The sequence below is a fragment of the Ceratotherium simum genome, chromosome 19, assembly GCF_057802395.1.
Source record: "Ceratotherium simum simum isolate JZ-2026a chromosome 19, ASM5780239v1, whole genome shotgun sequence".
NCBI lineage: Eukaryota > Metazoa > Chordata > Mammalia > Perissodactyla > Rhinocerotidae > Ceratotherium > Ceratotherium simum.
The window spans coordinates 56851065-56869126 of record NC_141918.1 but is presented as its reverse complement, the minus strand read 5'-3'; the positions used below and the strand labels follow the sequence as shown (position 1 = coordinate 56869126).

The following is an 18062-nucleotide window of genomic DNA, read 5'->3' as shown; positions in this document are numbered from 1 at the left end:
TAGAAAACGACTTCTCCAGTTTTGAATATCCCCATTAACAGGAGGCAAAATCAAAGTCATGGACAACAAATATAAAACTCTGTGACAAGAAGTTCTCATGAACCTCAAAATATGAGCAGGTGTGGACAAGCTAATTTACAGGAAATGCAGAGGACAGAAGGACATGTCACCGTGTCACACATCACTGCGGGGGCAAACAATAAAATCCAAATGGGAAACTCCAGGACAAGGTACCTCACTTCTTCAACAAATAAATTGCAAAGGGGTAAAAAAGAGTTGGAGAGGAAAAGCTATAGATTGAAAAGGATGTAAGAGACACATCACAGCCAAACACATAGTGTGGTTCTTATGTGAATCTTGAAAAGTAACTGACATTTATAAGAAAACTGGAAAATTTTATGTCATTAAAGAATTATTGCTAATTTTTAGGTGTGATAATAACATTATGGTTATGTTGGTTATCTTTAAAGAACACATACTAAACATTTACAGACGAAACGCTACAACGTCTGGGATTTGCTTTAAAATAACTTGGAAAGGAGGAAGTGGAGGGAGGGACACAGGAGAGTGTGCTGCACATGCGTGAAGACACACATAATACAAGACTGGCTATAAGTTAACTATAGATGAAGCTGAGTGATGGGTACATGAAGGTTCATTATACCAATCTGTCTCATTTTATATAGGTTTGAAATTTCCACAGAAAAAAAGTAACTATTTGCCTTTGGAAACCAGAGGAATAATATCTAAGAATATATCAATGGTGAGAATTAATTTTTTTTTTTTTTTTGGTGAGGAAGATCAGCCCTGAGCTAACATCCATTGCCAATCCTCCTCTTTTTGCTGAGGAAGACTGGCCCGGGGCTAACATCTGTGCCCATCTTCCTCCACTTTATATGGGACGCCGCCACATCATGGCCTGACAAGCGGTGCGCCGGTGCGCACCTGGGATCCGAACCCGTGAACCCTGGGCCGCCAAAGCGGAGCACACGTACTTAACCACTGCACCACTGGGCCGGCCCTGAGAATTAATTTTTAATACTAACTGAAAGCTCTTTTATTCTTTTCTCTGATCTAGCTGCTTCATATATAATTATAACTTTAAAGCCCTGGATGGATTTATACTGTGGGAAACTTTAGATAGGTGCTTGGCTGAGCTTTATTCATCAGAAGATGGGCTTCCTAGAAAAAAAAATGGATTAATGATTTGCACAAATGGGACAGGAATGCTCACCGTCACAAACTGTTTACGACTGCTCTACAGACTGTGTTGTGGATAAGCAGCACTAGCTTGTCACTGTCTGGGTTGAAGGTTTCAGATGCTAAGTAAAAGTTATTCTTATCTAATCATTACAGTGAAACCTCTAATAGACAATTTCCAATATTTTAATTGTTCTGTACATTAGATATTTATTCTTTTCTATAGTTCTTCCTCACAACTAGTCTGAACTAGAGAGGTTTTACTGTTGATAATCCCTATGGAAGACTGTAATACTTCTAGGCACCCTCATAAATGAATTTATAACAGAAAAATTAAACAGAAGAAAAATTAAAAACAAACAAAAAAAGCAAATTAAAAAACCTGCCCCCAAAGTCCTTTTGCAAGGATTTGAACAACCTATGCCCCGATATTAGACCCTGTTAAGGGTATCATTTCCATTTCTAGATCTAGAAATAGGACAGGGTCGTCTGAATCAGAAGACAGCAAGTGTGAGCATGAATTAACTCATCTGAAAATTATCCAAAGCTCCTAGACTGAACTCTAATTCACAGGAAATTACATGGGAACCAATGTAAAACACATTCTTTAAAATTATTCTCTTCATGAGCCTGCAGCTTCACCAGTCACCAACAGGTCCTCTCTTCAGTAGTGGTTCAGCTTCCTCAGTCTCTAACCACATAGCCCTGCAGGAAGTAACTATATAATGATTGTGTTTCCTAGAAGGTATTAAGGACAATTACCAGCCAATTTAAGTACCAATGCACCAGATGCAACCACATTCCAATTTGCTAAATTCAGGAGAATTCGGAGTTAGAAACCGTATTTAGTGGAATCTGCAAATCTGCACTGGTTTTAGATGGAGGGATCCACCTAAAAGGATGGGTTTGGAGGCGTCAGCTGTAAAATGTTTTTGGAGAGTCCATGGAAACTTCAGGTAGACTTTTTCTGTTAGAATTACAAACAATAACAACAAAAATGGATAGTCATTCATGACCTACAAGCTACTTCATTCATGGTTTAAACTTCTGGGAAGATGAACAAAGCAAATCAGCTGGCTTAGTCCAATCAATTAACTTACCAGTGTCGTCATCAAAATCAGACAAGATTGACTCAATTCCATCCTCACTGCTGGCTGACTGCTCCTGAAGTCTTCGAGGCAAGCTAGCAAGTCGCCCACTAAGGAATATTGGCTTTATGGGCATTTTGTAGATTTTGGCCAATAACTAAATAAAAAAATACCAAATTGCAATTATAAATTGCACTCTGGGTGTTAAAAAACAATAAAATTATAGAACAGTAATGGAAGGAAGAGAGAGAAGCAGAGAAGCCCCCAGCGCATGCATGTTTTGAAGTTGTCTGTGATTTGGGTTCTGAGGCAGCTCAAGCAGGTGCAACAGAGAGGCAGAGGAAGAAGACTCTGCACACCTCTTCAGCATCTCAACTGCATATGAGTTTTACAGACTTTTATAAACCTACGAGGGAGCCATGAAACACATCAAGAGTTTTTGCCTAAGGGAGAAAGTGCTCTATGGGATCACTGAGAAGAGAGTCTGTAGGCAAATGGGACCCCAGATCTGATTTCCCCTTCCCTGACTCAACGTCAAGAAAACGGGGCCAATGGGGAGACGGAGGCACCTGAGGGCAAGGTGGAGAGACGAAGGTATGAGAGCAGAGCTAAGAGACCGCCCGGGCTCTGTGTTCCCTTCTGGCTGCTAGAGCCCAGGCCCCAGGCAAACTCCCAGGGGTCCTTCTATCTTCCCGAATCACAACTGTGCCTGCTCTAGAGACCAGGGAAACAGCTGTGAGCGAGACAGACAAAATTTCTGTCCTGTGGGTCTTCCAGACAATAATCCTTCACAAATAAATAAAATTTCTGACACAAATGTTGTGGGAAAAATTAGACCAGTGGGCCTAGAAAGAGTGACGGGTTGTGTGGGGAAGGTTGGGGGAGCTTGTAGATACTCAAACCCTGGTCCCTCAGAGGGGGTGACGTTTCAGATGAGATCTGGAGATAGGAGTGTCACACAGAGATCTGAGGAAAAAATTCCAGGCAGAGGGACAGCAATGGCCCTGAGCAGTAACCAGGGGGGTATTTGAGGGGCAGGAAATGAGTGTGGTTGGAGCACAGTGAGTGAGGAGGGTCTGAGGGTGGGGAGGGAGTGGGGGTCATGTCACGTGGGGCCTGTGCAGGCAGCTGGAGGAAGAAGCCAGGGCCGTGTGTCCTTTCTGAAGCCACGGGGCTTAATGCTGTCACTGAGGGAGAGGATACAGACAGAAGAGGAGAGGCCTGCAGAAACATCCTCAGACAGGAGAAAAGCTACTGAGAAAGGGTGTCACTGAAGCCTGGGCGGAAAGGGCTTTCAGAGAGGAGTATAGTCTTGTTCTAGCAGCATTTGACACGGATAAGGACAGAGAATTATTGGATTTAGCACAACCAAGGTCACTGTTCACATTACTGGATTTCTTTACTAGATCTTCATCAAATACATCTCTCTCATTCTTTTTATGTCTCTTTTCACTGTTTGCACCCCCACCATCCAGGCTGTGGTACTATCAGGAAGACTTCCCACGACCTCATGACTCCTTCTCTACAGCCGGACACAAATACAGAGATTTTGGTAGTTCATGCATCGGAGCATAAATGAGACACTTCAAAGGTCTCAGGATCCAGCTGTGTGTCCCAGTGTATCTTTATCACTTTCTTTCTCTCCTTCACGGAAGGGGTGGGGACAAAAATTTATACACCAAATCTAACCCCCATCTCCTCATTGAGCAGAAAGTGTTTCTCTTGGACTTCAGCAAGACATCCACACATGTTTTGCAAGCATCTTCTGAGGCCAGTTTCAGGGCTGGGGCTCAGCACGAGCATGCCCGTACCTGAGAACAGCGCCTGAGGTAATCCAGGGCAGGGAGGCACAGGTCTGGGGACGTGGCTCCTGGTCCTGGGACACAGTCTCCAATCTCCTTACAGTCCACCTCCCCTAGAGGCAGCAAGGGGGACAGAGACAAACCAAGTTACCCTTGTTTATCCCATCACAGCAGAAGACTGATTTAGTCATATAGCATTAGTTCACCAAACGTCTACTAAAATAGATAAAAAAAGAAGAAAGGAAAAACTAGTCCAAATTGTACAACCCTGAGAAAAATCCTTTTGGTCACTTCCCCCGCATGTGTACATGTTAAATACAGTTAGGACACACTGTCCATCTTATTCTGTTGGGATTATTTTGTTTCGTAACATCCCTTTTGACTCAACAACAAACACGTTTCCACATTCTACGCCAGTACTTTCAGTTCCTGGACGGTGCTCTTTGATACCTGGGCCCCTGCTGCTGATGGTGTGACTGCTGAAGCTTTGATGACAGAGGACGATCCCGGAGACAAGCCCCGCGCTGGCTGGAAGGAAGCGCTGAGCCCTCCCTACTTGAGGAGGGCCTTGTTTGCTGCCAGTGCTCAGCGCTCAGCGCACAGTAGTGATGATAAATGAAGGCTCGGGGAAGATTCCAGACATCTGGGGTCTGGGGATAGAGACCACTTAATGGAACTGAAATGATTTCTACTGTTTTTGTACATGTCTAGAGACTTAACAGATCTGTCGAGGGCATCTAGATATTCCATAGGTAAATAGCAGTTGAGAATTATCATTTTTCTTTTCATGTTATGAATCTATTTCTATCTTTTTAATAAAATCATTCCACAGTACTGTAATTACTTCTAACTGTCTACAATCATAGCAAGCAGCTGTGGGTAAACAGACATAATTACTAGGTATTAGTTAAAATTTAGAAGCAGATAAAGAGGCATGTTTCTTCTTAAAAAAAAAGAAAAGATAAACCTTTCCTATGTTTTAGATCAGGGATTGGCAGACGTTTTTGCACAGGGCCAGACAGTAAAAACTCTAGGCTCTGCAGGCCATACTGTCTTTGCTGCAACTTCTCGACTCTACAATGTAGCACAAAAACAGCCATAGACAAATGACCATGGCTGTGCTCCAATAAAACTTGGTTTATAAAAACTATGAGTGGGGGCCGGCCCGGTGGCGCAAGCGGTTAAGTGCACGAGCTCCGCTGCGGCGACCCAGGGTTCACGGGTTCGGATCCCGGGCGTGCACCGGTGCACCGCCTATAGAGCCATGATGTGGCAGCGTCCCATATAAAGTAGAGGAAGATGGGCATGGATGTTAGCCCAGGGCCAGTCTTCCTCAGCAAAAAGAGGAAGATTGGCACACACACACACAAAAAACTATGAGTGGGTCAGATTTGGCCTGTGGGCCACAGTCTGTCAACCCCAGTTTAGAGTAGCACACCTTACAATGTAAGAACACAGACCAGGTCAAATTCATGCTGAAATAACCACATGGGAATTAAAAATAAATTCCTTTCCTATCCTGCTGATGACAGTGAGTGTTCCAAAGTTTCTACTGAAGCTGTTGTGCTGCTCATCAAAGTCTGTGCAGATGGCGCTCCCCGGAGCCGGGCAGTACAAGCCAGCATGGCTATACTGGGGGCTCAGACGTCCCACGGACCCCAAGCCTCACACAAATAACTCACCTTATAATTCATAGAAAAAACAGAACCTGTCTGTTTTAAATATACTCACGTGCACATCGATAATTCTGCATCTCTATTTTCAGGTCCCATCTCCCTCCCTAAGATAAAATCTCAAATTTCTAACATGCTGCTAGGCATCTCCACCTGAATATTTCACAGAAACTCAACATGTCCAAATGTCCAAAGATAGAATTCACTACAGTTTCTTCTCCTCCACACCTAATCTGCTCTCCTTTTGGACATACAAATTCTGGGTAACATCAGTCTTTGCAAGAAACTTGGGGAGTGGGGAGTCATCCTCAGTTCCTCCTCTCCAGGCCCCACATCCGAGCAGTCCCATCCTGTAGATCCCACCTCTCCAATATCCTGAATTCCATCCTCTCTATGCTCTCCCAAACCACCGCAGCACTGGTTTTCCCACTGCAGCCTCTTGTCCCCACATACAGAGACATGTGCTTGCCAGAGTTTAGTCTCTGATATTGATGTGATAGCCCCACTCTTTAGCTTAAAAACCTTCCCCACATATCCCAGATTCCCTGAGGTAGCCTGCAGAGCCTCACAGCCTGGCCTCTTCCTTCTTTCCAACTCCTCACCCATTATCCCTCCAATGTGGGCACCCCCAGTGTACCCATATCTTTAGAAAACTAAACAGACAGCTCCCTCCACAAACTTCAAATGTCACTCCCTTCCTGAAGCCTGCATGGACCCCACTACCACACACCCGTTTCAGCTGCTTGTTCATTTCAGCATAAATGGCTTTTTTTTTACTAGCCTCTATAAATGTATTCAACTTCCTGAACGGTAATTATTGATTTATGTGTCTGTGAGTCTCTCACAGGCAGGAAGCATGTTTTAGTCATTTTTGTATCCCCATAGCACGTCCAGACCACCACACCCACGTAGCAGGAACTCAACAGTTCACTGAACAATAGAATACCAATAATCATGGTTCTTAAATGAAATACAGGACTGTGAAATAATAGAAAATATATACATTGGTCTCTGCCCCCAGTTCCTGGCACAGAGCTCCTAAAACCTTGTAATTTCCTAAGTGATAAGAATGCTAGGAGCATCTTTCGTTCTAATATTTGGGCTTTGACTCTGGTTCCTGATGCAGAGTTCCTAAGTCCCTTGGAATCTCCTGGGTGATAGGAGAGTCTTTTGTTCTAATAAGGCAATGCTTGGTGGACTCCTGGTTGGGAGCTGGTCACCAGAAGGACCACACTATTAGAAGCTTGGAATTTTCAGCCCCACTCTCTATGCTCCAGGAAGGGGAGAGGGGCTGGAAATTGAGTTAACGATTGATCATGCCTACATGATGAAGCCTCCATAAAAAATATGGGGTTTGGAGAGCTTCTGGGTTGATGAACACATCCACACCAGGAGGTGGGTGCACCCCAACTCCACGGGGACAGACGCTCCTGCGCTTGGGACCTTTCTGGACCCCATTCTGTGTATCTCTTTATCTGGCTGTTCATCTGTATCCTTTATCACATCCTCTATTATAGAATAAACTGGTAAACGTAAGCATTTCCCTGAGTTCTGTGAGCTGTTCTAACAAACTAAATCCAAGGGGTGGGGGTCATAAGAACCTCTGATTTGTAGACAAGTGGACTGAAGTTGTGGGTAACCTGGGGACCTACTACTTGCAATTGGCATTTGAGATGGGGGGCAGTCTCCTAGGACTGAGCCCTTAACCTGTGGGGTCTGTGCGAACTCTGGTTAGTGTCAGAATTGAACTGAATTGTAGGACATCTAGCTGGTGTCACAGAAAATTGCTTGGTGTGGAAAAAAACCCACACATCTGGTGTCAGAAGTGGGAGTGTGGCAGTCATGTGAGTAAAGGAGGAGTGAGTTTTACCTGAATTTTCTACTATCTAATGCAAAGATTCATACTTTAAGGTGATCTTATGATTAAGACACTAAATTATTTGGCTTCCATTTAATATAGAGCAGAGTTTAAAAAAAAAATAACCTCTTACTCTGTCATTTCAAAGAAATCTTCCTGTGAAGCCCTGTACATAGAGTCAATAAGCGAGGGGCTGCCAGGCTTGCCTCGGCTCAGCCCTCTACTTCCCAGAGTGCAGAGAAGAGAATGAGGGTCTTGCACTTATCCCAAGGCCCATAGATCAGACCTGGGGCCTCCAGCCTCTATCCTGAAACTTACATTTTGTTCCTGCTCCAACATAGGGGAACATGAGTGAAGTCACCTAGCTTCTTTGTGTCCAGTTTTCTTTTACAAAGGAATTGTCAGTTATTTAGCAAGAACAGAAAAGAATATTGTGAACCTTATATTTTCCTTACATAAAAGACCCTCAGGTTCTAGGTCTAAGAGCACTCCAGGGTGAAACCCTCAAAACTTTAAGACTTAAGTTCCTTCTAAACTTTTGGTTTAACTAACCACCACCACCTTCCATTGCACCCCAGATGTTACAGCAGGTAATGTTGTACAGCATGCCTCTACTGTGTTAAAGTATTCCTAAATTAAGCACAAAACCAGCTAGGTAGTTCTTGAAATACATGAGGCCTCAAAGAAGGGCGATCTTTATACTTCCAAAATACATTTTACGATTAATAAGGCCTGGGGGGAGGCTTTCTTATTTTTTGTTTAGGAGCTGGGAACTCAAACTCGGGCTGCTGACTACGTGACATCGAGGACAGCAGTTTCCTGCGTAAGGACAACTGTTGAGTAAATACTGACTATTTTAAGATTCAAAAAGAAGCTGGAGTAAAATAACGTATGGATTGAAAACACGCATCATTACAAGATTATCCCAAGAATACAATGAAAAATAACCCTGGACAAAATCCAAGCTGCTTTGACAATAAGCTTTCTGCTTCTGAGTATACAATGCACCGCCATCTGCCTATATCCCAGAAGCTTGCTTGCTCCCGGGAGGTCCAGACAAAGCCATCCCCGAAAAGGCCCCCTGCTGTCATGAGGCACGAGAGGAGGACTCTGCTTACCCAGTCCTTTGACAAACTTCATAAGGCACATGATGTAACTAGTAGCTGCATTCGCAAAGACCTGGATGTTGTCGGTGCTGAGAAAAGCTTCAAATACATCAAACACTGGAGCCTGGCCTTTTCCTGAGGGAGGAAGATTGTAGAGTTTTAAGACAGCGAAGTCTCTTCCCTTCAGGTTGCCTGTACTCCCAGCACATTCCATGGGGCCTGGGAAAAGATGTACTGTAGGGAAGCCTGGGCCTTCTGACTGGACAACTGGCTTGGCTCCCATGTCGTCCTTCTCAGCTGTGCCTGCAGGGGAGCTCAGCAGAAAGGAGGGCAGAGCTGGTTGAACGCAAGGCTGAGGCAATGTGTGGGTCAGAGGGCAGTGAAACAGGCGGGCCTCTGGAGTTCTGTGCACATAATTCTAGGGAGGGAAGGTTTAGACAAGCCCCCCATGGCACATGCTAATTACTCATGCACATGCAGAAAAGAGTCAACATAGCAGGCATGGGGCTGCCGTCCTTAGAAAGGTCTGCTTGCAAGGCTGGCCCTCGGCTGGCATCCGGGAACTTGGGTCTCAGAATATTCCCAGGCAACAGGTAACTGATAAGGGTGGTTCACTGTGCCTAGACTGTTTGTGCAAACAATATGGTTTATTCTGAACACCCACTTGCCTTCGGGGAGTCTAGATTTCGGTGCTTGCTAAGCAGAGGGTACCTACATGACCAGCCCTCAGCTGGGCTTCCCCGGGCAGAAACATCACACTCATGTTGCTGCCTTTTCACTTCTGGGGAAGAGTGTGCTCCATGAGACCCTTTGAGGGAGGGTGAGAACACTAGGAAGCCTGCACAGGGATTCCCCAGATTCTGTTTCCCTTAAGATCTGGCTTGTCCATACTATGCTGCTATAATAATAAATAATAATAATAAATAATAAATAATAAATCTTAGCTGTGAGCCCTGTAATAAATCTGAGCATATGATAAATCTTAGCATAACTACATGCTGAGCCCTGAGTCCTTCTGGTGGGTCTCTGCACATAGGGGTGGTCTTGGGGACCCTGACACAACGCCCCTGGCTGTTGGGCCTGCCTTATGGGTGCCCATCTATTTCCAGCCAGATCTGATCTCCCTAATTCAGGTCCCCCAGTGTTATGATACTGCTCTGCTTCTTACTAGCAAGCAGATGACGTTTTTCTTTTTGGCTTTACAAATTCACTCAACGCAGATATGTATAAGCGAAACAAGGGAAGTCTCTCGGCCTTTTGTCCAACCCGCCGGTAAGGGCAGGGCCTGACGAAGCTCAGGCAGAGCTCAGCACCTGTGTACCTGCTGCACCAGCTTATTTCCTGCTGGTACAACAGCTGAATGCCAGTCTTCCTTCTTGTTCACTTTCTTTGGATAGCATGAAGCTTGCAAGAGAACTATTGCTCTACAGCAAAAATCACTCACACGTTCCTTCCACACTCACTCCTCTGCAAGGCCTAGCCAGAGCAATTAGGCAAGAAACAGAAATAAAACACATTCAATTTTGGAGGGAAGAAGTAAAATTGTCTCTGTTTGCAGATGACATGATCTTACATATAGAAAATCTTAAAGACTCCACCGAAAAAATTAAAATAAACGAATTCAGTGAAGTTTCAGGATACAAAATCAATAAACACTCTTACCCATGGAGTAGTCACCAACCAGGTACTCCTTCACCTCAGACTTGTCCCCGCTGTGCACTGTTTCCAGGGCACTGAACAAGGGCCTCCACCCCGACTGGATTTGGGTGGAACACACTTCAACCAGCTCACCGATGGACGTGACGACCTGGCAGAGGAAAGGAGGTGGCACTTAAAACCCTTCCCTTAAAAGAAGCAGGGGAATTTCTGGGAAGGGTGATGTACTTCTCTGCTCCCCATTTCTGGGTTAATTTTAGTGAAAGAGAAAAATCAGAAACCAGACAAACTCACTCAAAAATCTTCTAAATAAGCATCCATATTGTATTAATTTGCATTTCACTAATGACTAATGTTGCTGAGCAACTTTTCACATGCTTATCAGACATTTGTAAATATTTTGCTGTTCTTTAAATTAGGTTTTTCTTTTCTCATTAGTGTCTTTTTACTGAGTTTTTATACATTCTAGATTCAAGTTCTTCCTGATATACATGATTTGCAAATATTTTTTTCACAGCTTTGGACTTGTCTTTTTATTATTTTTAAATAGTGTCTTTTGAAGAGCAAAGTTTTTAATTTTGATGAAATCCAATTCATCAGTTTTTGTTTTTATGGATCATGTTGGTGTCATTTCTAAGAAGCCTTTGCCTAACTCAAGGTCTCAAAGATTGTCTCCTGTGTCTTTTTGTAGAAACATTTAGTTTTTGCTCTTACGTGATCTGTGTTGAATTGCTTTTTTGTGTATGGTGAGAAGTAAGGGTGTGAGTTCATTTTTACTGCACGTGTTCAAGCACCATTTGCTGAAAATAATATCCTCTCCTTCCACTGAATTGCAATGGCATCTTTGTCAAAAATTAATTAATTAAACGTAAGAATTTATTTCTGTATTCTCTATTCGGTTGCACTGATTTATAGGTCTATCCTTACACCAATACCACACTGTGTTGATGACCAAAGTTCTGAAATCAAGTAGTGTAAATTCTCCAAAATGGTTCTTCTTTTTCAAATTTGTTTTCTCTATTCTAGATCCTTTGAACTTGCATATAAATCTGAGAATCATCTTGCTGATTTCTTCAAAATTGCACTGAATGTACACATCAACTTGGGGAAATTTGCCATTTAAAAAATATTGTCTTTCAATCCATGAACACAGTATATCATAATTTATTTGAATATTCTTTACTTTTTCTCAGCAATGTTTTGTAGTTTTCAGTGCACAGGTCTTGAACTTTTGCTAAATTTATTTCTAAATCTTTTATTATTATTATTATTATTATTATTATTATTATTTTTGTGAGGAAGATCAGCTCTGAGCTAACATCTGCCAATCCTCCTCTTTTTGCTTGAGGAAGACTGGCCCTGGGCTAACATCCGTGCCCATCTTCCTCCACTTTACATGGGACGCTGCCACAGCATGGCTTGACAAGCGGTGCGTCAGTGTACGCCCGGGATCTGACCCCGGCGAACCCTGGGTCGCTGCAGCGGAGTGCGCGCACTTAACCACTTGTGCCACCGGGCCGGCCCTAAATCTTTTATTATTTTTGATGCTCTTGTGAATGAAATTGTTCTCTTAATTTCAATTTTTGATAAGTTATTTCTCAGATATAAAATTCAATTGACAATCAATGTGACACACCACATTAACAAAATGAGGAATAAAAACCACAGGATCATCTCAATAGATGCTGAGAAAGCATTTGACAAGATCCAACACCTATTTATGATAAAAACTCTCAATAAAATGGGTATAGAAGGAAAGCACCTCAACATAAAGGCCATATATGACAAACTCACAGCCAACACCATACTCAATGGGGAAAAACTGAAAGCCATCCCTCTGAGAATAGGAACAAGACAAGGGTGCCCACTTTCGCCACTCTTATTCAACATAGTACTGGAGGTTTTGGCCAGAGCAATTAGGCAAGAAAAAGAAATAAAAAGTATCCAAATAGGCAAGGAGGAAGTGAAACTCTTGCTGTTTGCAGATGATATGATTTTATATACAGAAAACCCTAAAGAATTCATCTGAAAACTATTAGAAATAATCAACAGTTACAGCAAAGTAGCAGGGTACAAAATCAACTTACAAAAATCTGTTGCATTTCTATACTCGAATAACAAACTAACAGAAAGAGAACTCAAGAAGACAATCCCATTTACAATCACAACAAAAAGAATAAAATATCTAGGAATAAATTTAACCAACGAGGTGAAAGACCTGTTCAATGAAAACTATAAGACACTATTAAAAGAAATTGATGATGACATAAAGGAATGGAAAAATATTCCATGCACATGGATTGGAAGAATAAACATAGTTAAAATGTCCATACTACCTAAAGCAATCTACAGATTCAATGCAATCCCAATCAGAATTCCAATGACATTCTTCATGGAAATAGAACAAAGAATCCTAAAATTCACATGGGGCAACAAAAGACACCGAATAGCTAAAGCAATCCTGAGAAAAAAGAACAAAGCTGGAGGCATCACAATTCTTGACTTTAAAATATACTACAAAGCTATAGTAATCAAAACAGCATGGTACTGGTACAAAAACAGACACACAGATCAACAGAACAGAATTGAAAGTCCAGAAATAAAACCACACATCTATGGACAGCTAGTCTGCAACAAAGAAGCTAAGAACATACAATGGAGAAAGGAGAGTCTCTTTAATAAATGGTGTTGGGAAAACTGGACAGCCACATGCAAAAGAATGAAAGTAGACCATTATCTTACACCATACACAAAAATTAACTCAAAATGGATTCAAGACTTGAAGGTAAGATGTGAAACCATAAAACTTCTAGGAGAAAATATAGGCAGTACACTCTTCGACATCGGTCTTAGAAGGATCTTTTTGAATGCCATATCTACTTGGGCAAGGGAAACAAAGGAAAAACAAACAGGACTTCATGAGACTAAAGAGCTTCTGCAAGGCAAAAGAAACTATGAACAAAACGAAAAGACAACCCACCAACTGGGAGAAAATATTTGCAAATCATATATCTGGCAAGGGGTTAATTTCCAAAATATATAAAGAACTCATACAAGTCAAAAACAAGAAAACAAACAACCTGATCAAAAAATGGGCAGAGGATATGAACAGACATTTTTCCAAAGAGGATATACAGATGGCCAAAAGGCACATGAAAAGATGTTCAACATCACTAATCATCAGGTAAATGCAAATCAAAACTACAATGAGATATCACCTTACACCTATTAGAATTCCCATAATTACCAAGACAAAAAACAACAAACGTTGGAAAGGTTGTGGAGAAAAACGAACCCTCATACACTGTTGGTGGGAATGCAAACTGATGCAGCTGCTATGGAAAACAGTATGGAGATTTCTCAAGAAATTAAAAATAGAAATACCATCTGATCCAGCTATACCACTACTGGGTATTTATCCAAAGAACTTGAAGTCAGCAATTCAAAGAGACTCATGAACCCCTATGTTCACGGCAGCATTATTTACAATAGTCAAGATGTGGAAGCAACCCAAGTGCCCATCGACTGATGACTGGATAAAGAAGATGTGCTATATATACAATGGAATACTACTCAGCCATAAAGAAAGACAAAATCGTCCCATTTGCAACAACATGGATGGAACTTGAGGGTATTATGTTAAGTGATAAGCCAGACTGAGAAAGACAAACATCATATGTTTTCACTCATATGTGGAAGATAAACAAATACATGGAGAAAGAGAACAGATTAGTGGTTACCAGAGGGGTAGGGGTTGGTGGGTGGGCACAAGGGGTAAAGGGGTACATATGTATAGTGACTGACAGATAATAGTGTACAACTGAAATTTCACAATGTTGTAAACTATTATGACACCAATAAAAAAATTCAATTGATTTTAATATGTTGCTCTTATACCCAGTGATCTTGCTAAACTCACTATTAATTCTAGTAATTTTTTGTAAACCCCTTAGGATTTTCTACATACAAGACCGCGTTATCTGTGAACTAAGACAGTTTTACGTTGCTTTTCAAATGTGGATGCCTTTAATTTTTTATACAATGAGTAAACGTTATAATATTGAATAGAAACAGTAAAGATGGAAATCCTGACTTGTTCCTGATCATAGGGAAAAAGCATTCAGTCTCTCACCATGAAGTGTGATGTGAGATCTAAGATTCTCAAAGATGCCCTTTATCCAATTGAGAAAATTCCTTCTAGTCCTCATTTCTTAAAAGTTTTTATTGAAGATGGGTGTTGGATTTTATCAAGTGTTTTTTCTATATCTAATTAGATGACCATGTGGTTTCAATCCTCTATTAATTGAATTTGAGCTATTAAGCCAACCTTACACTTCTGGAATAAATTCTGTATGTCACAGTGTTTAATCTTCTTTATATGTTACTAGATTTAGTTTGCTAAAAATCTTTAAAAGATTTTTGGGTCTACATTCATGAAGAATATTAGTCTGTAGTTTTCTTTCCTTATGGTTTTGGTATCAGAGTAAAACCGGCCTCATAAAATGAGTTTACAAGTGTTCCTTCCTCTTCTATTTTCTGATAGAGTTTGTGTAGGGCTATTATTTCTTCCTTAAATAGTTTACAGATTCACAATGAAACCAACAGGGCTTGAGTTTTCTTTGTGGGAAGATTTTAAATTAGTAATTCAATTTCTTTACTTGATATAGGTCTATGTATTTGGATTTTCTATTTATTATTGAAAAAGTTTTGGTTGTGTCTTTCTAAGAATTTTTCCATTTTGTCTAAGTTGTCTATTTCATTGGCATAAATTTTCTCATAATGTTCTCTTATAATTTTTTTGGTTTCTGTAGGGTTTTCAGTGATGTCCCACTTTCATTTGATTTTGGTAATTTGAGGTTTCAGTGATTTCCCCAATCTCACTGGTTTCTGCTCTGGCTTATTTTGTCCTCCTTTTACCTTCCTTGGATGAACTCTTCTTGTAGTGTCTTGAGGTGAAAGTTTAGATTATTGATTTTGGGTCTTTCTTCCTTACTACTACGAGCATCTGCAGTCATAATTTCCCTCTAAGTACTGCTTTAGCTGTATCCCACAAATTCTGATATGTTGTGTTTCCATTTTCATTTATTCAAGATATTTTCTAGTCTCCTTGGTAATTTCTTCTTTGACCCATGGGCTACTCAGAATTGAGTTGTTTGGTTTCCATATTTCCTTCTGTTGTTGACTCTGAATTTAATTTCACTGTGGCTGGAAAAGATACTTTGTATGATTTCAATTCTATTACATTTACTGAGTCTAGCGTATCATCTATCACAGAGAACGTTCCATGTGCCCTGGAAAAGAATGTGTGTTCGTCTGTTGGGTGGAGTGCTGCAGACGTCAGTCAGGGCAGGCTGGTTGCTGCTGCTGTCTCTCTTCTCCATCCTCACTGATTCACCGTCTAGTTGTTCTATCAACTACTGAGAGAGGAGCGCTGCGAAGTCCCACTATAATTCTTTTTTTTTTATTGTGGTAAAATTATACCTAACATAAAATTTTAACCATTTTAAGTATACAGTTCAAGGGCATTAAGTGCATTCACATTGTGCAACTATCACTACCATCCCTCTCCAGAACATGTTCCTTTTGCCAAACTGAAACTCTGTCCCCATTAAACAGTAACTCCCCTTTCCCTCCTACTATAATTCTTACATTGTCTATTTCTCCTTTCAATTCTGTTTTTGCTTCCTGTCTATTTAAGGTTTTATTGTTAGGTATATATACATTTATAATTGATATATCTTCCTAATATATTGACCCCTTCATAATTATTAAATGTCTCTACTTCTAGTAATATTTCTCATATTAATGTCTATTTTGCCTGACATTAATATAGTCACCCCAGCTCTTTCAAGATTACTGTTTGCACACATATCATTTTCAATCCTTTTACTTTCAATCTATTTGTCTTTGAACCGAAAATCTGTTTCTTGTAGACCGCATATTGTAGTATCTTGTTGTTTTATCCAGTCTTACAATCTCTGCCTTTTGATAGTTTGGTCAATTCCTGTTTTTAAAACATCTTTATTAAAATACAAATCATATAGGATAAAATTTACCCATTTATAATGTACAATTCAATGTTTTTAACCATATTCACAGAGTTGTGTAACCATCACCACAATCTAATTTTAGAGCATTTTCATTGAGCCCCCCTAAAACCCAGTACCTGTTGGCAGTCATTCCCCACCCCACCACCCTGTCCTCTGCCCTAGGCAACCACTAATCTACTTTCTGTCTCTATAGATTTGCCTACTGTGGACATTTCATATAAATGCAATCATATAAAATGTGGTCTTTTGTGACTGGTTTTCATTTAATGTAATGTTTTCAAAGTTCATCCATGCTGTAGCACAAATCAGTACTTTATATTTTTTATTGTTGAATAATATTTCATTGCGTAGATATATCACATTTTATTTATCCATTTATAAGCTGATGGATTTTGGGCTGGTTCCAACTTTTTGGCTATTATGAATAATGTTGCTATGAATGTTTGTGTACAAGATTTGTAAGGATGTATGTTTTCATTTCTCTTGGGTATAGACCTTTTGAGGAACTGCCAGACTGTTTTCCATGGCGGCGACACATATTACCCTCCCACCAGTAGAGTATGAGGGTTCCCACTAATCCACGTCCTCACCAAAACTTATCACCTGTCTTTTTTAATTGAAGTCATCCTAGTGGGGTTTGAAGTGATATCTCATTGTGCATTTCCCTAATGACTAATGATGCTGAGCATCTTTTCACCAATGCATATTTAAGGCTATCATTGACACGGCTCTATTTACATCTGTCACTTTGCTATTTGTTTTCCATATATATCAGTGTTTTTTGTTCCTGCTCCTGCTTTACCACCTTCCTTTGTGTTAAACATATTTTTAGTGTACTATTTTAATTCCTCTGTTTATTATTAATCTATCTTTTGTTTGACTCTCTTGGTTGGTGCCCTAGGGATTATAACATGCATCTTCAATTTATCACAATACACTTCAGGTTAATACTGGCTTAATTCTGGCAAAATGTAGCAACTTTACTTCTACACAGTTGCATTTTTCTCCCCCTTCTTTCTGCTGTTATTTATATTACATTTTTATATTTAATAAATCAGAAAATAGTGTTGCAGTTATTGCTTTAAATATTACATTTTTAAAATAAATTAAGAAAAAGAGGAAATATATACATAATCTTTTATATTTACCTACATAGGTACCATTACTTCTTGTGAAACTGATTTACCATCTTGTGTTATTTCCTTTCAGTCTGAAGGAATTCTTTTAGTATTTCTTGTAGGACAGGTCTGCTGGCAAGGAATTCTTTCAACTTTTGTTAATCTGAGAATGTTTTTACTTCATTTTTGAAAAGTAACGTCTCTAGAATTATTCACTGATCTTTTTTTTTCTTTCAGCACTTTCAATGTGTTATTACATGGTCTTCCAGCCTGTTCTTCCTGGAAAAGTCAGCAATTAGTCTACTGTTGTGCCCTGCAGTACTGACTGTTTTCTCTTGCTGCTCTCAAGGTTTTGTTTTGTCTTTGAGCATTTTGATGACAATGTATCTATTGTAGGTATCTTTGATGTGTTGATCCTACTTGGGGTTCCATTACATCTCTAAATACATTTTCCCACCCCTTTGTCTTTCTCTTCTTCACCTGGGACCCCCCTTACACGTATGCCTGACAT

At 40.5% G+C, this 18062-nt stretch overlaps 1 protein-coding gene across 4 annotated transcripts in view; it reads right to left on the bottom strand.

Moving 5' to 3' along the window:
* Positions 1-18062, bottom strand: part of ARFGEF3 (ARFGEF family member 3) — a 165581-nt gene that overhangs the window by 23134 nt on the left and 124385 nt on the right. For all 4 annotated transcript variants that reach the window (XM_087444176.1, XM_087444178.1, XM_087444179.1 and 1 more), the window contains 4 exons: positions 10390-10534; positions 8740-8862; positions 4100-4203; positions 2301-2445 (listed from right to left, as the gene is read on the bottom strand). In XM_087444176.1, the coding sequence (XP_087300302.1) occupies positions 2301-2445; positions 4100-4203; positions 8740-8862; positions 10390-10534 (517 nt within the window). The remainder of the gene's footprint in view (positions 1-2300; positions 2446-4099; positions 4204-8739; positions 8863-10389; positions 10535-18062) is intronic.